We start from the raw sequence: 23,293 nt of genomic DNA, 5'->3' as shown, positions 1-23,293 counted from the left end.
GCGAGGAGTGGTATTTGTCTCCTGTGTTCTACGACACTTAATCCTCAGCTTCCGCTGGGCCTATGGTTCTTGGCGGTCCCTGTTTTGGTTTGGCCGAGGGGTCAGCAAGTTCTCCGCGCTTCCCACCCGGGAGGTTGGCTTTGGGACGTCCCCACTGTCTTGAACTCCAGTGTCCCCTAGTGGATGAAGGAGAAAACAGGATTTTGGTACTTACCAATAAATCCCTTTCTCCGATTCCACAGGGGACACTGGACGCCAGCCCAGCGCTGCGTACCTGCCGTTTTGTTTGGTTTCTATAGTTGTGTGACTGCATGGGTTCCCTGCAATGGGTTCCTTTGTTCTCCTTCAGTCGGTCTTGTTCCGTTCTGTGGTCTTCTCCTTTTCCTAATATTTCTGTTGTCCTCCGTCTCCTCTCGGGCTCAGTTCTTAAACTGGGGCTGATGGGGCATAGAGGGGGAGGAGCCAGTCACACTTCTAGATTATTTAAAGTGCCAGGCTCTGCTCTACCACCGTCTATACCCCACTGTCTTGAACTCCAGTGTCCCCTGTGGAATCGGAGAAAGGGATTTATCGGTAAGTACCAAAATCCTGTTTTTAGACATCACTCACACAATCAACCCGCCACCCACCGCCCAGGGGTGGCAGAGATAGCCCCGGGCTATCAGCCTAGGGTAGGGGTGCCCTGGAGAGGGAGACCCCTTTTTTTGAAGGGGTCTCCAACTCCCCAGGGATCCCTGGCCTGGGCTGACTAGCGGCCAGGGATGATGCTGAGGCTGGGGGGCCCGGTGATAGGGCTCCACTGGCTGTGGCATCAGTCCCCCGTTAGAAAGGGTCCAGGGCTGGTTCTTTGATTTACAGGGTGACCCTACACATATTTTTCCCTGTAAATCCAGAACCAGCCCTGCTTCCCATAGCTCAGTGGCTGGTTGTACTGAGGGCCTGATTCAGAGCCGGACGCTCTGACCAGAGCGCTTCAGCAGTTTTAGCAGTCCGGGCTGGTTCTGTTTTGGGGGGGGACCTCACTTTTTTTGTTTGAATTTTAACTCTTTAGTTACTTTTTCAGGCAGATACATGCAGGCATCTCACTGATGTCTGCATGTATCTGTGTGAGAACGAACTGCTCATGCTGAAAGTGAAAGCATGAAGCAGTTCTAACGTGTCGGGGATTTGCAGTTCGTTTTGAAGTGTGATTTGCCGTTCGATTTGGACATGAACATGCCAAATCTAAAAGCAAATCACTGTTCAAAGCCGACTCAACTCGAATTTGTTTTGCATATCGCAAAACAAATCAAATAATAGTAAATGCAGTGAAAAAACGGTTTTCACTGCTTCGATTTGAGTCGATTTGAGAAGTGCTAAATCACTCCTCAAATCGACCTGCAAATCTACCTTTAGTAAATTTACCCCCAAGTCTGCTAATACTGTGCAAATTCAAATGATATATTTTTTTACTGTTTCTTTCACTCTATTAACTGCGGCCAATCTCCTATGAGTAGTTCTCTCATTAAGTGTCCTATGCATCTAGTATGCCACTCAACAGCAGAAACGAAATGTGAGCAACGTCCCTGTTACACTTTTGTTTCTACGGGTAAGCTGCTGTCCGGTAATCCCTCACTCCTCATAGATAGCACTTAGCAGATGTGAGGAGCAGTAGAATGAGGATAAGCAGCTCTATACCCTGACCTTCCTTATTATTATTCACACCCACTATTTATATGAAATGATGGGTACAAACTGTTGTAAATTTATGATATTATTAAAAGTCTTATTGTAATATACATATGACTCAATATTTCGTCAAATAAAGGAGGATATAATTTGTTCTCCATTTGTATGAACATAGCGATGTTAGTCTATGTGATCACGAGTGAGATTTAGAGATTATATTCTGGTAAATGACATCTTTAAAATTATTTCTGTTGTGTTTTATATGCCTATACATATTGTGAAACGTGTGTTATTTTGGTGATATATGTGACCAAATCTTTTAGAATTAATATTAAAAGTTATATTTTAGGGGTATACATATTTTTTCCTGCCCCCCTTTTTCTCTGACCGTAAGAGTGGTCACCAAACAGAGTTTCTTTTTCTTTTTTTCCTTTTATTACATGGTATATAACTCTTGTGAGCACCGCTACTGCTCTTTATACGAATACTTTTGTTTCATCATACGTATTACCTTATAGTGGGAATAGTGGCTTGAAAACACATGATATATATCCTTTTGTCTGTGCGACGATTTCCCCTTCTCTCAACCCTTGATTTGTACTCAACTAAAGTTACAAGGTGACACAAGATCTTTGGTAGTTTCTATACTCTAGACTAGACCCAACTTCAGATACATATTTTACTTATTTCTGAAATAATTTCACTAATTTGCCTGTTTCCAGAACTAGTTATAAGAATTCTAAATTATACAAAAAAAAAAGGTACTGGTACTGTGTAGTGTTGAGTACCACCAGACAAAGGAGCACTGGCGTTTTAATCATCGTTTTTAACCATCAAGCTTGAGTCACATCAGAGTGAAAATATTTAGCCTGCCCATGACCTTCATCAGTGCTTCTTTGAAGGCTTTTAATGACCTAGAATAGGTGTCAGCAATCTTAGCGTGTTTTCAGTGGTACTTATAGCTATGACCCTAGGGCTCTGCTGCTCCTCCTCTCCTGCTCCACCTCCTTACCTATGTGTGCAGCCCTCTAATAAAAATGCATCTCACTCTGAGTCACTCGGACTAGGCTGGCATCCCACTGGGGGAGATGGGAGTCACTCGTAATCATACAGAGTGATCATCCTGACATTGGGGTCATTGCTGAGAGACTTTGGTGAATCACATGAGACAAATAGATAAAGCGGTGTGGTTGGGAGGCACAACAGAGAGTAATTGTGTAGACAACATATACAGAAAGGCCAGCTAAGGGGGAGTCAGTGATATGAGGTGACACATAGGGCCGTATTCAATTAGAGGCGAAAACCCTTTTTGGCCTGTTTTTTTGTGAAAATATCGCCTAAAAACTTGTCACCTAATTCAATTCCATGAGGATTTTGCCTATGCGGAAACTTGATGCGTTGAATTCGGCAAAAAAGATTCTCCACTGAATAGCAGGTGAAAATAAGTGCAAAATCTTTATTTTGGGGTGACAACGTGGGGAAATGACTCAGAACCCTTGGGACAGCCCCCCAAAGGACAAATCTGCAAAAAAACAAACAAACCTAAGAACACCCCAAAAAATACATGTCATTTTTTTGGGTGAAAATGTAAAAAGTGGGGGGAAAAGCATAAAAACTAGCGAAATAGGCTTCTTGGGGGGGTTGCAAGGATGGGTCAGGTGTTTTTAGGATTGCAGATGCATGCAGCAGGTGGATTTTTCACGTTTTTAAAAACTTCCCTTTAGAGACATAAAAATATGCTAGCACCCATTTTCAAGTACACTAAATTTGATGGGACTACTTATTTTCACCAAACAGTGCTGCTTTATGCCATTCTTCACCACTTTAACAAGGACGCAAATAGCAAACAATGGGCCTGATTCAGAGCCGGACGCTCTGACCAGAGCGCTCGCTCTGAATCAGGGCCCTCCTCCATGAAAATGGAGCGGCCTCCTGGCCGCTCGCATAGCTGTGGGTGACCACCCACAGCATATGCGAGCATCCATGATGATGGTCGCGATGGTCTTGACCATCGCGACCATCGGGCTTGCGACGGAGATCCTGCGGTAGGGTCTCGCTGCCGCAAGCCCAGAGCCAAAATCACTCCCACTGACATCACTAGTGATGTCAGTGGGGCCGGCTTCAGACGGTAGGCGTTCCCATGGGAACGCCTCCGTCTGGCAGGCACGCCCCCGGCACGCCCACCAAAGGGGGCGTGCTGTCAATCAACATCGACAGCACGCCCCCTTTGGTGCGAGACCCGGAGCGATGGAGAGCCCGTCGCTCTCCGGGTCTCGCGCATGCGCACGACGAAGCTCCCTCCGTCGTGCGCATGCGCAGTGGGGGAACATCGACCCGCTTGCGAGCGTCCTTTGCTCGCGAACGGGTCTGAATGACCCCCAATGTACACAACTTAAGTACCCAAAATAGCATTATTAGGGCTATTAGTACACATCTATATTGATTTCCTATGTTAGTGCATGTTTTTCTGGGGTACAGACTGATTTCCCCAATTCTTTCAGTACTATTCGCCTATTTCCGTTTTCGTCTGCTTGCAATTGAATTAGGCGAAAAGCGGTGACGCGCACAGAATGAATTCGCCTATGAAACAGGCGAATGAGGCGAAAAGCCGGGCAGGTAACAACTTTCCGACTTTTCTCCTCATGATGTGATAATGTACCTCCTCTCACACTGCAGCTAGATCTCTACATGTGGTAGCAGTGACACTGTGCTGCTGATAAAGTATCACACATTTGCTAATACATTTTGAATAATGCATCCCTTGGTAACAGTAGTACCTTTGTTTTCATTAATTAATATAGCTCTAAAGCAATTTTACGTCTATTACTTTTGTAAATGATCTAATGATGGTGGTAATATGGTATATTTGACACCTAAAGGTATATAAAATGTTGCCTATATCTGACTTAGAAGTAGTAGATGCAGCTTTTTCTATAGGTGCATACACACGTAACGATTTTTTGAATGATTTAACTATAACGACGTCGTTATCGTTCAAAAAATCGTTCAGTTTCTGAGTTATAAAGATGAATGATAATCGTTCATGCGTGTTCCCGTTTGTAGTTTGTAGTTAATCGTCCATTTCTGACTGACCAACTTAACGATTTTCATTAAGGGGAGGAACATTTTTCATTCATCGTTGAAAAAATCGTTCAAAAAATCGTTCATTACACTTCAAAAAATCGCTAACGAAAATCATTTACTAACAAAATCGTTATGTGTGTATGCAGCTTTAGACTGACTAACCAATGTTCAACTACTGCTTACATGGAGCCCGTCTATACTTCTATACTTCACCTTTCAAAGTTCTCCTTTGAATACTTCCTGCCAGGTGCAGCTTTTTGCAATCTTGTCATCCTGTCTGGCACTTAACCCTATCTGTGCCTCTGGTCCTGCAATGTTTCTACAGATGAATAGCTCAATATATACCTGCCATCTACACACAGTGTGATGTAGGCATTTGGTGGGGTGAACCAATATTTGAGAATGTAGCCTATAATACAGTAGACACTAGTGATATTTCTAAGAATGAAGCACATTATACCTATAATATATGTAAACAATGGCTATACTTTCAGATTTACACCATTTAGAAAGCACTGTACACTTACCTTTGTTTAAGATATGCACCCACAAACAGTCCTATTTCTTTATGTATTTCTATAAACCGCACACATAAGTGGAATGGCCCGAAGGATTGGGGGCATAGCCACATATGAGGTCATGGTCTAAGGCAGCAGACCTAGGGCCTGATTCTGAGCAGGGCACAAATGGGCCCTGTGCTAGCCCCGCCCCCTGAGTGCATCGCACGCACGACATCATTAAGTCGTGCAGAAGGGGGCGTGACCAGCAGCTCAGGTAAGTTCAGCGCTGACAGAGTGTGCTCAGGATGCCCGATTGGCTGCATTTACTGTGCAGGGTGCCTGTCTGAAGCGTCCTTCAGATGCTCCAGGCACCCTGCTAGCCAGGAGCAAGGGCTGGTATGGGCAACGGGGGCGCCCACAGAGCCTCTGCACTCTGGGCCTGATTCAGAGCTGCTCGTAATCGGCCGCTCGTTCGCTCCGAGCGATGTTCGCACATCTGCGCATGCGTATGGGTCGTAATGCGCATGCGTGAACCAGTCAGTGCGGTCGGAAATCGTGTGTTCGCACAATAGCGAATGCCTGCTAATTTGAGTGACAGGATGAGGCGTTTGTGGGTGGTAACGGGAATGTGCTTGAAAACGGGGAGTGGAGATCCGAACGCAGGCGTACCAAACGGTTAAAACGGGCGTTTAATGGGAGTGCATAATTAGTAAGGGAGTGTCATCGACCACGTCACTTGGTTGCCTTTTAGCCTGAACTGCTGGCATGATTGCGGTAGGTAATGCTACCACAAGAATAGCGAGCAGTTCATACGCCTTTCGATGTACTCGATTAATCTAATAAATAGTGGAGATGACGTATGATGCAAGCGGCCAAGGGGCGTCTTTACAAAATAGCGAGCGCATGTTTCGTTCGCTTGCTCAGACATAGAGGCGTCAACAGATCGCAAAGAGCGAGCGCTCAATTTAAATAGCCAGCCCCTTTTTCTGAACGAGCGAGTGCAAATAGCGTCCGGCTCTGAATCAGGCCCTCTGTGCGATGACACTGGTCGCCGACAGCTCGTTATGGCCCTGATTCTGAGCTGCACGCTACTGCGACCGCTGTAGTTGCGTCTGCGACTATATGCTAATGCTGGTATCAGCCTTTCCCCGGTGTACAAGCGTACGCCTGACTGTGCAAGGACTGAGACGCCCACTTTGAGCTCCTTTAGATGCTGTAGTACCACTTGATGCGTTTTCAGACACAACCATCAGTCGCACCATCAAAACTTGCACTAGCCCTACGGTAGGTGCAGATTCTCCGATGCACCTATCAATGTGAGTGATTAAGCTTCTGAGCTCAGAATCAGATCAGCGACACATCGGTAACACTCCCATAACACGCCCATAAGTCGGACCATCTATGTGTGTCTGAATAGCCAGCTCCCAGTTACTGACCAGGAAACGCCTAGCGCATTTCCAATACTTTTCTAAGACCGTGTGTCTGAATCGCATCTGTGCGTATACGCCGTAGGACACATACACTGTGTGAGTTTTAAGTGATATTCATGCTCATGCAGCAGCAAAACAATCACTCTGTGAACACCGGCATTTCATGCGCCTTTGAATTAGGCTTGTAGGGTAGGGTCATTGTGCGCCCTGATTTTTTTTTTTCTAATTTATGATTGCTGTGTGGTGTATGTTGCCTAGCAACCATTTTTCTGTAACCAATGTGATTCCTATTCCTCCTGACAGAGAGTTGAGTGAATATCTGCCGGGTGCTCACACAAGTCTTCTTCTGGGAGATGCCTACCTGCACATTCAAGAGGTATTTTCTAATCATTTAGCAGTTTTGAAGAATAAAATATTAGTTCCACTTGCCAATGTAATTCTAAAGGTGCATACACACACAACGATTTTTTTAACGATTATCGTTAACGATATAGTTTATCGTTCAATCGTAAATATTGTTCACTTTCTGAGTTAAAACAATGAACGATTATCGTTCATGCGCGTTCACGTTTGTAGTTCAGTCAGACTGACTACCTGAACGATTTTCATTAAGGGAATATGCAAAAATCATTTGTAGTTCAAAAAAATCGTTCATTACACTTTAAAAAATCTGACAGATAATCGTTCATAAAATCGTTGGTAACAAAATCGTTGTGTGTGTGCATGCAGCTTAAGCATTTACTTATGCTGGGCATACATGGCCAGATAAAATGCCTGTCAGACCGACAGACATTTTATCTGGCCGGCTGCCAGCCGCAGATGTCGCCGGCATACACTGTGAGATTTCTCTCACAGTGTATTCGGCAGACATCTGCACTCCGCCCCCGGGGGAGGAGACATTTCCCTGTTCCTTCTGTAGGAAGGAACACAGGAAATGTCTGTCTGTTGGCCTCGGCTGGGCATACACTGCCCGATGCGGCAGACAGTTTAACGGGAAATATCGCAAATGTCCAGCATGCCCGACCAAGCAATATTTAACCCTCGGTCGCCCCCCCCCACGTGCTACAATTATCGGGGTGATCCGCCGATATCAGGCGGATCGCCCCGATAATTGTAGCGTGTATGGCAAGCATTACAAATATGAAAGACGCAATAAGCACTGATCTAAAAATTAGAGTTGAGATCAAAGAAGAAAATGGTGTAGTTTCCAGCTATTGTTGGCGTTTGTGAAAAGAGACAAGCCATTGAAAGGGGGAGCGAAAGATCACATAGATAACTAACGTTCATAAATATTCAATAGAATAGAAATAAGATGATATTTGTCTGTCATGTTAAATTAATAAAGTGTTACCTTCTCTCCCAGACAAACATAACCTAATAATTGTGTGTTTCTGTAACAGCCAGAGAAGGCTCTGGTGTATGATCAAGCGCAACGAAAGAAGCCCAAAGACGCAGCACTGACGAGCAGGGTTGGCTTATCGCTTGTGAAAACTCATCAATATAAAAAGGTTGTGCTACTGTGATAACTTGGGGAAATTAGCTGGTAGATGAGTGTCAGTGGTGCAATGTCTAAGGTGCTCAATCAGGGTCCATACATCTTTTCAGGTATACATAAAAGAAAAGTGCTTTACTGTCAGCATACTGTAGAAAGAAAATATGAAACACCTAACCCCCTTTCAGGGCACTGACTCACTTCTTCGCCCCTGACTACCTTTGGGCAGCTAGTCTGCAAATAAAGTTTCTGTCTGCTTCTCTGCAGGTCTATCACTGGCTTGGCTTGGCTGCCACAGCTACACAAAGCACAGCTCAGTCCTGGTGGCCTTCCCTGTCTCCTACAGATATAGGCCCTGGCTTCCCAGCTGCTTCAATGTCACAAAATATGAAATTTGCGGTCCTCTCTGCTCCTGTAGGTCTGGATTCAGGTCCCCAATGGCTTGGCCTCACTGGGCTCTCTGGCTGCCACAGTCCCACTTAGACTGTCTCCAATGGCAGCCTGACTGGTCTGCCTTCTCATCAGCCCACACCTGGACTTTCTCCACAAGGCAGCCCCTAGGTGTGGCAAAACTTAGTTTAACTACCCTGTGTGGGCGGATCCCTCAAGCCCCACACAGAATCCTTGGCTCACTATCACCTACTCTGGTGATCCCGTCAAAGATACATTTATACAACACCCACTAAACAGTTGTACAGATTATACTGTTCCAAAGTGTTAGGCCTCTGTGATGCACTCATTTCATCTAATGCTGCTTTGTATGACTACACTTATTTTCACTACTTATAGCTATAGCTAATCATAAAATCACCCAGGCCAGTACTGCCTGGCTGTCTATCCATCCATAGGAGCAGAATGGTACGATGTGATTAACCACTTAGTGACTACTTCCATTACACCTCTATGAGAGCTTTACTGCGATCTTCCCACCTGTTAGGAGACGGGAAATTGAAAAAGCTTTAAAGCCCCTCACTCTCCCCTATATCGCAGTGTATTCCGTTCCATTCTTTCAGGAGAGCAGGAGTATATACTGTTCTCTATTTAGGGTTTAAAGAGCATTGGTGTATCTATAGTGGGTGCACAACCTGCATCCATTAAATGTACTTACCTTGCAGCCGGCACTGTATTTGTAGAGAAATAGCCGATCTCTGCACCATTGCCCCAGTGACCTGCACATGTGTACAAGTCTTCAGCGCATGCGTTGGCGCTAGGTGGGGTCCACATGCAGTGTGCACATGGATCCCAGGAGACCTGCGAGTCGCAGGTTGTTTCTTCTGGTGTGATTTTCAAGATCATCCCCGTGATTCAGTAACTGCTGGTTGGTTTTAGTCACTTGGGTGAGTTGTTGTTTAAGTTGAAGAACATCATGAGTCACTACACCAATCTGCTGCTTATTGACTTGAGAGGAGGTTTGGAGTACTTGCTCCTTCAGTTCTTGTATGGCTGTGATAAACTTGCATGTTTTGGTTTGGAGCTTTAACCATGTCAGCATATGACACTTGTTGTAACGCAGGGTCAGCTGCATCTAGTGAGGAATTAGCTGGTTATAGTCGGCACCGGGACCTCTGCAGTGAGTGATGCTAGATAGGCACTTTAAAGTGATCATGTCATCTACACACAACAGCACATTAAACATATATATGAAAACACAACATATAACTAAACAAATGCTACAATTACAGTGTAGTTCAGCTGTATGTTTTTTTTTTTTTTAATTCACCTTTTTTATCTGTCTGCATGAGGTGTGCCATCATCTGGGCAGGTGTAACTATGTATAAGCATGAATGAGTATCCCATGAACTGACAGGAGCATGCTCACTCCTGAGAATCTTTCTCATCAAGCAGTAGTTGTGCAGTCTCCTGGTTGGCTGTGAAGGACAGTATATTATGAGTATCATTGGAATTATAACCCTGTGTTTCCCAACCCCCGACCTCAGGAACCTAACAGGTCTCATTCTCCAGACCTCCCAGCATGGGCACAGGTGTATGACCAGCTGTCACATTGTAGAGATCTGAGAGCACATGAATTGTTTGGAATCCTGAGGAAAGAGTTTGAGAACCACTGTCATTTATGTGATCAAATAGGTTCATCCCCCACATCATGAAGGAACTACAGTGACCTCTGATGAACTGTTTATGAACCACTGCATGATATCTCACATCAACAGCTAATAAATAATGCCTAAGGCATTATAGCAGGAAGTACACAACAGAGAGGCAGGGAAGGTGGGGAAGTTTTCTACACAATGTTATCAATGTTATGTTTGTTAGTATCCGTTAACCTTTTATTCATATTGTAATATTATTGTTTGAGCTTTCAAAAAGGCTTATCTGTAAAAATATATGTTTTCACATTTGTAAATATGCAAATAACCCATTCAGTTTCTTACCCAGCTACAAACGCCAACAAACGTTAAATAAGTGTAAATGTCATTATATTTAATAGATCTAAACAGTCACTTTACTTGCCAACTTTTAAAGTCTCCTCTCCGGGCTTCTCCACTTTCCGATTCCAAACACAGTGGAGCGCTAATTCCACTTGGTGATCTAATTGTTCACACAGCAGCTGACATATAGAGGAAACTGCCAGATTCCTCTCAACAAATGGAAATATACAAAAGGGATATGTCTGCGCTGATGTTCACAAAGACAATGTTAAAAATATTATTGAATATCAATTTATTGCACATATAACTAGAACTGCAGTTCCTAAAAGCATTGGATTCAGCAACTAATTTACATATACCCAGATCATATCTGTATAATTACCAATGTGGCAATAGTGAAATAATTACACATGAAATTAGCTGGTTAAAAAACAGTTAGACAAACAAATGTGGAATTAATATCCCACCAATTGATGGGAAAAGACAAGCAGCAATTATCTAAATTAATAAAGTAATGCTATTAATCCCAGGATATACTAAAGGGATTCCCAATTAAACTCCTTATGGAGAATGGAAACAAATAGCCCAATAATGAAAGTTCCAATGTTATTAGATCCGCGGTGTCCGTTAAGTTCAAGGGACACAGTAAGGTACATATAATGTATGTGATGATTATCCAAGCCGCTCACCATCAGCTGACCCAGCCCAAGATGGTCCGTCTGCTCCGGCAGAACACTAGTTTCCAATGCTGCAGACACACTGGATGCTATACTGTGGAATGTGTGCTGACCACAGTGATGTCTGGCTGTAAGCGCAATACTCACAGGGGGGCCGTCTGCTCCGGCAAGTTCCTGACTCCCGCTTGTGAGATGCAATAGGTGGTGACTGATACCAGCTGATAGCGGCTGAAGGGGGGTCCGTCTGCTCCGGCAGGCTCCTGACTCCCACTAGTGAGAAGCAATGGGTGGTAATAGGTGACCAGCTGATAGCGGCTGAAAGGGGGTCCGTCTGCTCCGGCAGGCTCCTGACTCCCGCTGATAGATTTGCAGTGGGTGGTGACTGCTAACAGCTGAAAGCGGCTGAAAAGACAGGAGCCTGCAGGAGCAGACGGACCCCCTTTCAGCCGCTATCAGCTGGTCACCTATTACCACCCATTGCTTCTCACTAGCGGGAGTCAGGAGCCTGCCGGAGCAGACGGACCCCCCTTCAGCCGCTATCAGCTGGTATCAGTCACCACCTATTGCATCTCACAAGCGGGAGTCAGGAACGTGCCGGAGCAGACGGCCCCCCTGTGAGTATTGCGCTTACAGCCAGACATCACTGTGGTCAGCACACATTCCACAGTATAGCATCCAGTGTGTCTGCAGCATTGGAAACTAGTGTTCTGCCGGAGCAGACGGACCATCTTGGGCTGGGTCAGCTGATGGTGAGCGGCTTGGATAATCATCACATACATTATATGTACCTTACTGTGTCCCTTGAACTTAACGGACACCGCGGATCTAATAACATTGGAACTTTCATTATTGGGATTTGTTTCCATTCTCCATTAGGAGTTTAATTGGGAATCCCTTTAGTATATCCTGGGATTAATAGCATTACTTTATTAATTTAGATAATTGCTGCTTGTCTTTTCCCATCAATTGGTGGGATATTAATTCCACATTTGTTTGTCTAACTGTTTTTTAACCAGCTAATTTCATGTGTAATTATTTCATTATTGCCACATTGGTAATTATACAGATATGATCTGGGTATATGTAAATTAGTTGCTGAATCCAATGCTTTTAGGAACTGCAGTTCTAGTTATATGTGCAATAAATTGATATTCAATAATATTTTTAACTTTCTCCACTTTCCGGCATGGTGCCGGACTTCCATCTCATTAGGCCCCGCACCTTCATGTATAATGCAGTGAATCTTATGTCCGTAGGGAGGGGTGGAACTAAAATGTTGCAATTCTAATCATTTTGGCCCTGCCCCCTCCATACGGACTGGCGATTCCCTGTATTAACTCCCCATCCTGCCCACTTCACTAGGAACCAACCACTCTTCCGGGGTTGCGGGGGACTACCTGAATAATTGGGAGTCTCCTGCACCTTGCGGGAGAGTAGACAAGTACTTATTACTTATTATAGCCAATATTTGTCCAAAAAAGGGACTTTTTTACAGTATGCAAATGAGTTATAGATTTGACTTTAATACTTGTTTTTAGTTGTCTTACAGTTATGTTTATTATTAATTCTAGGCAGTAAATTACTATGAAGCTGCTCTGAAGATGAGTATGGAGGAATTTCTGTGTTGCGAGCTTGCCGACCTTTTCCTTAAACTCAAACATTATAGCAAAGCAGAAAATGTTGTTAAACAAGCCCTAGCTCATGATCCTGGTATGTTTCCCACAAGCTCTTCTCTTCTAGTCATAAGAAATGCCATAGAGCAGTGTTTAAAGTTATATGAAAATCAATTCCAAACTCCCAGCAAACAGGAAAAGAGCTCCTACAATGGCTTTATAACTCCCTATCAATGTTGCTTTGTCACAACTGTAGATAGAACTAACCCTTAACAGTGTTACGGTTTTAATAGGTCTGTGAGTGGGAAAACCAGTACCTAGCCCAGTGGTTCCCAACATTTTTGGAATCACGACACCCTAGAGTAACAGCATTGTTTTCATGGCACCCCTAAGTTTAAGTTTGTTATTAAGAGATTCAGAAAAAATCATCCTTAGCAGTTTGGGAACCACTGACCTAGCCCCTTAAGCAGCCGAGACTTGACCACTTTATCTGTGAACCCTGGTCACCCGCTGGCCACACGTAGCCAGAAGCCAGTGGGCCCTTTGGAAATACAACTGGCTTTTGGTGTATCCAACAACTCTACAAAGCTAACCAATAGGCTCAAGTCTTATGAACAATATTAATCTGTCCAACTCAGAAATATAAAATATTATACAGTTGTGTCCTCATACATTGTGGCTTCATTTACGCCAAGTAGCTCCTCCTGGTGAGCCAGGTTTTGGGCAACTATTCAAACAAATAAAACAACTGTAGGTGACAAACTACTTCACTGATCGATTTCTTATGCGACAGTAATACATCTGTGTGCGTCTGAGCCTGAATCTGCAACAATGCAACGGGTGCAGCTTTTTGTCACTCCAAGTTCTATTGTGCCTCATCTGCGACTTTGTAAGTGTTTAACACTAATTCCTGTAGGTTAAAGTCGTAGCCCAGTGTCTCTAGTACACTTTGAGTTATGTTTTGCTGCGTCTGCATCTACACTAGACCTCCTAGGTGTATGAAGACATGTCTGTACTTAGAATATTGTTAATCAAGTGAACAGGACATGGGCTGGCTATGTTTGGTTAAATTCTATATTATTAGCTGAAGTAATCTAATCATAATATAATGTCTCTAATTTCATTGTAGCGTCTGACTTGCCTTCAATGGTCAGTGATGTTAAGTTTCTTATGTTACTTGGACAAACATACAAGCACTATAAAAAGGAAGAGTTGGTTGGAACTTTAAACAAGGTAATGTTACTGCCAAATTTAACAGAATCATTTCCAGAGTGCCCCTCAGATATATCAGGCAAGTCTACTTTTCTGGTCTTACAAACAGATATTTGGTCTTTCAAAATGTAATTTTTCTTATTGAGCCACAAAAGCTGTCTACTTCTGAGAATGTCAAATTTGGCAAATTCTGACATTAGCCATAACATGTACTATCAGACATCATTCAGAAGTGATGTATTTGTCCTTCGCACACATGTAGGAAAATAAAACATTTATCTCAAGATGCATTCAGATCTAAAACAGAAGCATTTACACCATACATACTGGTGTGTATACTTACATTCTACAATAACAAACATATGAGATATGGCTTGACAATTAGCAATACATTCTATAGTCACATTGCCATATATGTACGCAATCTATAATTAACGGTAATCTGTCCTGTAACCGCCATACGCAATGAGAATGGGAGCACGCCTCCCCTGCCCACAGCTCCCACCGCAGCGATGGAGACAGGACAGACCACCGGGAAAGTAGAGTAGGACCTACTGTGTCGGCCAGGTCCATATTATATACTAGTAATATACTAGTAATATAGGTGCAAATGCTCCTTTTTTGATACATTTTGCATTTTTTTATACTGCAATAAGCACCCTAAATCAGAGCAGAAGTAAATGTGATTGTGGGTCATACTTAGAAAGGTATGCCCTTGTGTCACCAACTCCTCACCTCGGAGAGTCCAAACTTTGCACTGCTGAAGAAAACACCAACTTGGCCTGTATTAACATAAAATTGGGTGCTCTTGATGCCACAAAAAGAGGATTTGCTCTTTTACAGGGTTATAATTGAGTCATAATAGTTCTGTGCATGCTTCTTGTTATTCTTTGTTACATAATAAGTTCTGACTATTGCAGGCTCTGGATATCCAGACCAGAATACTAAAGCGAGTCCATCTTGAACACCCAGAAATGATCACAGCACAGTTGCAGATGACCACTAATATCTTTGTGCAACTTGCTGAACATTACTTAGATGAAAAGGATTACACAAATGCTCTAAAATACTACACTGAAGCATTGCCTTACTCTGACACAGATAACAAAGTAAGTCTGTGTGATATGAGCATACAACGCGTTTCTCTTTCTCTACAGTACCCATATCTGATGTTATAGGCTCAGTAGTTGATATCAATCATTTAGTTACGGAAACATGTTGTTCTGTGATGGTTATAACTCCTCTAGAAGTGTTATCAGGAATGTAGCAGCTGTATATACAGTATAATGTCAAGTACTATAATTTTGTGTTGAAACCACTTGACCCTTGAACCCCAATGCTCACTGTACGTCTACTGTTTGTACTGCCTGTGAACACAAGTGTATACTTCCCATTATACTAAGCCTCAATCACTTTTGGCATAGTTGAATTTCTTCTTCACTGTTTAAAAAAATAGTTTTTACTGTTTCTCTTTAATAACGCACTTTTACACAGTGTAGGCAGCCATTTTGTGGGCCGGACAAATACTTATGTTATCCAGTCATTAGGAACCAGTGACATCACTGAGGCACTTCATGACCAATAGTCATGAGTCACTGCTTCATAATAAATTGAGAGGCTGAATTCTTATTGTTTTGTCCGGGTCCATAAAATAAATGGCTCCTCTGCATCTAGACAGGGACTCCAACAGTCCAGCCATATATCTTCTCTTCTGCCACTGCTTGCCAGTTTCAATAAATGCAGCGGTGTTGGCGATGCCTCTCTTCTGTGAACTTTACATTCATTTGATTTGGAATTTTGAGGAGGAGGAAAATCATTGACAACACCAAACTGTGTGACAGAGGCCTTGAGTTGGAGAGAGTAGAGTGTTGCTGGATGATTGGAGATCTCTGGAGGTTCATTGTTTCAGCCCCAGGTAAGTAGCAATTTGTTATTGTATAAGCTCGTTTACAGCTTTGGGTGGATTTATTTTTCTATAGTGCAGTCTAGTTTTCTAAGAGAAAGGTATAGATCTCTCTTCCTTATATTTGCAGGTAGCGCTGAAGTTGTCACGTCTTTTCCTAGTAATGGATGACTTGGATTCCTGCGAAACGCAGTGTAATATCCTCATTAAGGATTTAAGATATAAAGATGAAGCTACAATGGTAAATATATTGTTGAATGCTTTTAGCATCATTTTACGACAAATGTCTTATGGAATGCTAGACATTATAATACACATACATGCTAAGATATTAGTCTTAGTCCCTAATACTTATGGTATACCCGGCACTCACCAGCAATTATATGTTGTTGCATGTTCTATGGGACAGTGTCTGGCATAGGAGACCGCATCATACCGGATACATTTTGAATTAATTTTATGTTATCCGTGTGGTTGTCTTTGATCATCGTTATTGTCTAACAGCAAAGTATCACATATACATACATCCACACATCACAGTAATTACATGCAACAACATATAACCAATGGTGAGTACTGGGTATACCAATTACCAATTTACAACCTATTGATAGTGGATACCCCCACCATAGCAGTCCCCACAAAGATAGGTGATATAGGATACAGATTGTACAATATCACCACAATATATAATTATTTGGAAGATTCAGACACTATCTCAGTATACTGTACCAAACTGACAACTGTAGTGTGATATGGAACACCCCTCCCCCTCTGAATGTGTTTGTCTCCAACTAAGAGACACCAAGAGAAATATTGGGTCCTGGTACTTAGGGGGTGTGTGCACGACATGCGTGAATATGAAGATCTTTCGTCGCTAGAGGGTGTATGACCACAAAACCTTGACGGTGTGGCTGTGTCGTCCTAGCGGACTAGACTCCTGTACAGGTCCAGGTACTTTGTGCACTCACCTGCCCATCTTGGCACCACTGCTCCAACCCACTGATATTCAGTTTTCTATTTTATAGAGCTGAAAGACTGGGCTTACAATAAGAGGCATGAGATGGTGCATGTCTTTGTTATTCTGATAGCTGTTTAATCTTTGTATTGCGAATAATGCTGGTATTACATTTACATAAAGGTACACTGCATTTTATAGCCAGAAAAATGTATTATTTTGAAGACTCTGTAGTGTCAACGAAAATTACTGTTCCTCTGTCGCACTAAAGATTTAATTAATTACAATGATATAACTCTCTGACATTCAAGGAGCAGAGAGCACCAACCTTTCCGTTTGCCAAAGACTTTTCTTCACGTCCTCAGAACTTGCAAAAATCAGTCATCGGCCTTTAATTTAAGTGAGCACTAGTTTTTGTACCAGAAAATGTATTTGTAGGTATATTTTAAGCAATGTAATAAAACCATTAACCAAAAGTACGCAGTAGATGTTCCCTAACTCATGATTAATGTAATAAATAAATAAAGTTGGAGCAAACAGTATTTCAGGAGAAAAATGTAAAAGTAGAAATGAATGGAGGTGGGGTTGTGGTATCAAAAGTAGGTATAGCGTATTTCTACATGTAATTGTCATCTTTTTTTTGCCATGAACACTTGCTCTTATGTTCTTTACAATGTTTAAAAAAATAGTAGTTATAGTATTCTGTTCTAAAATGTGGGCATGTTCCTTTCATTGTGGATTAGATGGGTGGATTAGTAGTTGCAATCAGCCTGATCAAGGCTCCCAAGGCAACGGGCTACCCTGATACTAGGGGTGTATGGCAAAGTTTGGGGGTATGGCCAGGGTCGTTTTAAGAGAGGAGGGAGCCTGTGTGTGGGCTCCCTCCTCTCTCTGGCGGTGCTGCGGCAGCCGCGGGTGCAGTAGATTCTGGCCATAATCTACAGCGCATGCACAGGTCTCTGGGAAAATGGCGCCTGCGCTGTTTTCCCGGGGGCAGCAGCACTTTGCTAGCGCAAATCACCACCATTTTCCCGGTGGTTTTTGCTGTTCTGCGGCGCTGCAGAGCTGCACTCTGGAGACAACGGACAGATAAGTATAAAGAGTCTATAATGGGTGCAGGGTGTGCGGTGAGGGCCCCCCTGGACACACCCTGCACCCATTATAGATATGCCCCTGGGTATGGCCACACCTTGTAGTGAATACAGCCCTCTGTTTAGGGGCGCCATTACACATCACTTATATTAGTAGAAATTATACCTCCTGGCTGTCAACAAAGCCTCAAAACTCTGCATTAAATACTGTTCATTAGCATTCATGTGATGCTAATCTTAAGCTCGTCAATATTATTATTATTATTATTATTTTGTATATATTTAATGTGCTATATTGATAATGCATTGAATAATGAACATATTGTGTTAATTTACTGCACACATGGACACTTACAATTAAGTAAGGGAGCAAATGCAGAGTGAGAATTATGCCGCAAATTATGCAAAACTTTGAAGATGCATATGTGTGCGGCCAGTTTTCTGGGCATGCACAGAGCAACTTTACGCAGGTTACTGTATGCCATACAGTAAATTACTGCATACATGCATAAATGACTGCATGCATGTAACTATGGTTGCAAGTTCACATATGCATGCAATTGTGCACTTTACACATGTAAGTTGGGGAGCAATTGTGATCAGTTCAGCATCAAGCCTCACTCAGACTTTTATTCTTCAAATGATAGTTTATTCTGATTTGTGTTCTGCTAGATGATGGCAGACATCATGTTTCGTAAACAGGAATATGAGAAAGCGATAGAACATTTTCAACAGGTTCTCAAAAAAACACCAGGTGAGACTACATATTTAATTATATATTGTTTTTTTATTACGTAAACAATGAAATTCGTAAAAGTGTATATATTGTATTTTACATGTTTTATACAACCACTACATTTCAGTGCGAATCATTAAAGCTACATGCTTCTCCACCAATTAACTAACAAAATTATTTGCAAATCATTTGCAAAATAACAAAGATTCCTATGGTTCTTCAGGGGTTTGCGTCAAGCATGTGTAGTGTATGTTGTTAAAGCATCATGTATGTGTCATGTATGCCATTTTATTATAGTCTATTTATGTAGTGCTAATCATATTACAAAGCCGTGTACAGAGATATGTGGTCATTCATATTAGTCACATTGGAGCATACTGTCTAAATTCCCTAACACAAGCACATTATACTATGGTTCAATTTGTCAGCAGCCAGTTAACCCAAGATATGCTATAGAAGACCTTTCCTCTTAAGCCTCAACCAAATCATGGGTAGAGCAGACCTGACGCAAGAATCTGGCACAAATATTTGTGGCGGCTTTTTTGCTGATCTTAAGGACATATATAACCTAGCATCCACAAGACAATTCCCAAATTTCAAATTGACAATTTTTATAATTCGATCATTGAATCTAGAACTTCTAGGCAACAGACAACTTTACAATCTTTATATTGGCCTCTCTGCTCAACTAGAGGCCTACTCTCCACCATATATAGTCTCTTACTCTGGAAAATACATTCATTCTAAGGCGATAAATGAGTTACTATGGGAATGGGATGCGGGAGATCTGTAAATGTATTCTTGTAATTGTTGTAGCTTCAGCTTCCTCTGTTTACATCAGAGAAAATTCTCTGAAAATTTTCCAGCGATGGTGCTAAAGCTGGGTACACACTAGATGATGAATTTGACGATTTTAGACAAATTGGAATGACATATCGTCCACATCGTCTAGTGTGTATGCACCATTGCACAATCCAGTGGCGTAACAACAGCCTCCGCAGACCCTGTAGTGGCTTGGCGGTGATTAAGGGGGGGAGGCGCAGGGCCCGTTGCTACATCAGTGGAGTGTATATTCTACATAGCACAGGCCGATTCATATGTCAGCCAGTGCCAGCCACCTTGCTTCGGGGATTTGCGTTCCCCTGTGGAACACAACCTGGAAGCTGTCATAAGAGGTGTCCCCCTCACTCAGCCTCCTCTGCCTGCCCACCCCCTTGTCTCTATGTAATGGGTCGCGCTGTACCCTGGAGCTGCTCCCTGCAGGTCTGCTGAACCACGCAGGGAGCAGAGGGGAGGAGACTCAGGAGAGGGGTAGGTGCTGGTGTGCTGCGGTGTGGTTGTAAGTAGGAGCAGGACACGCCAGGTGCTGCTTTCCAGTCACACTACACTGTCTGTTCTGTGTGCGGCTGCTGCAGCCAGCGCTGTTCATGGATGGAGAGACAGCGGCTGGGACCTGGGAGCAGCAGGGATGAGGTGACCCCCATAGATTCTCCTTCAGCTTACTGTGACCTTCCCAGCAAGTCCTTCCATTCCAATGCTGTCCTCTGCTTCCCACCACCACTCCCATCCGACCCCCTGCCTTTCACTACTACTCCCATCCTGCCTCCCTGCCTTCCACTGCTACTCTCATCCTGTCCCTTGTTTCCCACTACTACTCCCATTCTGTCCCATAGTCCCCTGCTTTCCACTATTACTACCATCCTGCACCCTGCTCCATACTACTACTCCCATGCTGCCCCCTACTCTGCACTACTACTACTAATCTCATCCTGACCCTTGCCCTGCACTACTACACGTTTTTAACTATAAAAAATGTATCATCTTTGTAGGTCTCTTTTTGTTGTTTGGGGTGTTTTTTTGGGAGGTTTTTTTAGGGGGGGGGTCGCCAGACATTTTTTTGCAGGGGAGAGCAACATTTTTAGTTACACCACTGGCACAATTCCGTGTGGCGGTCATCACATCTTCTGATCTGCCTGCAGTGCAGATCTGAAGATATTGCATGCGGTGCAGTGCATAATACACATCGTTCCATCATTCATTAAATCTTCTAATGTGTACCGCCAATTTTGCATGGTCCAGGGCAAGGGTAAATCGCCCCGACCATTGGCAAGATTGGCGGGTCATCTAATGTGTACCCAGCCTTAGTCCCATGACGGCTTAATAAAATATACCCTTGCTCTGCAGAGCTATGTTGGAGGGGCTGGAGGCAAGAGGGTACTCAGTCCTACATGCTAGGATTGTCCAAAAATATTTCCCTCTTGGGGAGACATTCACCATCTCATCTATCTCATACCAATATCCAAATCACTCTACACAGTCCCTTCTATATTCATTTCTCCCTAGGCCCATACCCAATGTTTTCCGAAGACCACACAGAAATTGATTTGGCTTTTGTTAAATACCACAAAATGACAGGTTACTTGATTCTTGTAAAACATATCTATGCCTCCCCTCTCCTTGATTAAGGAAGCCATCTGTATGGGGCACATTTTGAGCAGATCAGTTCATGGATATTTGGTTGTCATGGTGGAACTGTCATAATGCGTCCTGTCCTCTAACTTTTGGATTTAGGACCTCATTCAGACCTGCTCGCAAGCCACGGAGCGAGTGACAAATTCACTCGCTCCGGGGCACGCTACAAAAGGGGCAGCTGTTGATGTTGATCGACAGCTCGCCCCGTTTGTAGGCGTGGTGGGTGAGTGGCCGGACAAACGGAGGTGTTCCTGATGGAACGCCTCCCGTTTGTAGGCAGCTCTACTGACATCACCAGTGATGTCAGTAGGGAGCTTCCTGCTCTGTTAGAACAGTAAGCTGCCTGGGGCTTGCGGCAGACGAGACCCTACCGCAAGGGTCTCGTCGCAAGCCGCGATGGTCGAGACCATCGCGACCATCACCTGGTCACTCGCTAAAGCTGTTGGTGGTCACGTACAGCTTAGCGAGCGGCCAGAAGGCCGGCTCTTAAAAAAGAAGCGGCTGCCCTCATTCAAAGCGAGCGCTCGCTTTTTGCGAGCGGCTCTGAATGAGGTCCTTAGTCTAATTCCGGGAGTTGGGCAATATCCAGGGTCTCACAGGTAATAGTTATGTCGCCCATTTGACTAAAATTAACCAGTCTTGTTTTATTACTGTTTCATTTACAGTTTTGTTCCCAATGGTAAAGTGCAACGGAATTTGTTGGCGCTACCTAAGTAATTGTTAATAAATAAATTACATCTTTCTTAATTGTATGTTTCATTTACACTCTAGATTTAGGCCACAGATGTTGGATTCCACTGTTCTGCCCACTCACCTCCTGTGTTTCCTTTTTCTACCTTCCGCATCCCTCTCCCTTTTTTGGCAAAAATGTAAAAAAATAGTAAAAAAAATAAATGCTGTGGCTGGACATTGGCATATGGAGCAGTGAATATGTGAAACAAAGGGCCTGATTCAGAGCTGAACGCTCTGACTAGAGCGCTCGCTCTGAATCAGGGCCCTCCTACCTGTTTTAGGAGCGTCCTCATGCACGCTCACATAGCTGTGGGTTACCACCCACAGCTTATGCGAGCGTCCATGATGATGGTTGCGATGGTCAAGACCATCGCGACCATCGGGCTTGCGACGGAGACCCTGCGGTAGGGTCTCGCTGCCGCAAGCCCTGGAGTGATTTTGGCTCTATCAGAACCAAAAAAATCACTCCCACTGACATCACTAGTGATGTCAGTGGGGCCGGCTTCAGACGGTAGGCGTTCCCATGGGAACGCCTCCGTCTGGCCACCACGCCCCCGGCACGCCCACCAAAGGGGGCGTGCTATCAATCAACATCGACATCACGCCCCTTTTGGTGCGAGACCCGGAGTGACAGCTTGGCTGTCGCAGTCCGGGTCTCGCGCATGCGCACGACGGAGCTCCCTCAGTCGTGCGCATGTGCAGTGGGGCAACATCGACCCGTTTGCGAGCGTCCTTTGCTCGCGAACGGGTCTGAATGACCCCCAAAGGTTTGGAGACCATCTCTTTAAAATAATTTCTATGTGCACTACTCTTCCTTCTGTACATGAAGCTTAATACATGCATAACATAATTACAAACTCATCGCCAATCTCCTCCTGCATAACTCATAACGGTTTCAGGCACTCCTTAACCTCTCTAATCCAGGATTTTAGCAGATGTTACTTTGCTCAAAAATACATAGGTGTCTTTGTACTACGCCTTGGAGAGAGATAAAGTGGATGGAGATAAAGTACCAACCAATCAGCTCTTAACTGTTAGTTTACAGGCTGTGTTTGAAAAATGACAGTTAGGAGCTGATTGGTTGGTACTTTGGGCCTGATTGAGCAAGGATCACAACTGCGATTACGCACGCAAACTGCTGATTGTTGCGTTCGGCACATGAGTATGCTTCGCAGTGCACATGCGCGAACTAGCCACTGCGATCGCAGAGAATACACAGACCCATCACAGAGAGATTGACAGGAAGTGCCGTGTGCGTGGTGACGGGGGGTGGTTGGCGAAACGCAGGCATGCCAGAGCATTTGAACGCTGTTGCATGGGCGTGCATAAATTATCCAC

The 23,293-nt window shown here is 43.7% G+C and overlaps 1 protein-coding gene across 2 annotated transcripts in view; it reads left to right on the top strand.

The window, feature by feature from the left end:
- TTC21A (tetratricopeptide repeat domain 21A) overlaps positions 1-23,293 on the top strand; it is a 99,069-nt gene that overhangs the window by 49,165 nt on the left and 26,611 nt on the right. For both annotated transcript variants that reach the window (XM_088446432.1, XM_088446431.1), the window contains 7 exons: positions 6,986-7,058; positions 8,083-8,190; positions 12,810-12,948; positions 13,981-14,084; positions 14,984-15,172; positions 16,097-16,207; positions 18,688-18,769. In XM_088446432.1, coding sequence (XP_088302558.1) covers positions 6,986-7,058; positions 8,083-8,190; positions 12,810-12,948; positions 13,981-14,084; positions 14,984-15,172; positions 16,097-16,207; positions 18,688-18,769 — 806 coding nt within the window. The remainder of the gene's footprint in view (positions 1-6,985; positions 7,059-8,082; positions 8,191-12,809; positions 12,949-13,980; positions 14,085-14,983; positions 15,173-16,096; positions 16,208-18,687; positions 18,770-23,293) is intronic.

The sequence above is a fragment of the Taudactylus pleione genome, unplaced genomic scaffold (genome assembly GCF_031769625.1).
Source record: "Taudactylus pleione unplaced genomic scaffold, aTauple2 ptg000398l, whole genome shotgun sequence".
Taxonomy (NCBI): Eukaryota; Metazoa; Chordata; class Amphibia; order Anura; family Myobatrachidae; genus Taudactylus; species Taudactylus pleione.
Note: the sequence above shows the minus strand (reverse complement) of the source record. Positions and strands in the feature narration are given on the sequence as shown.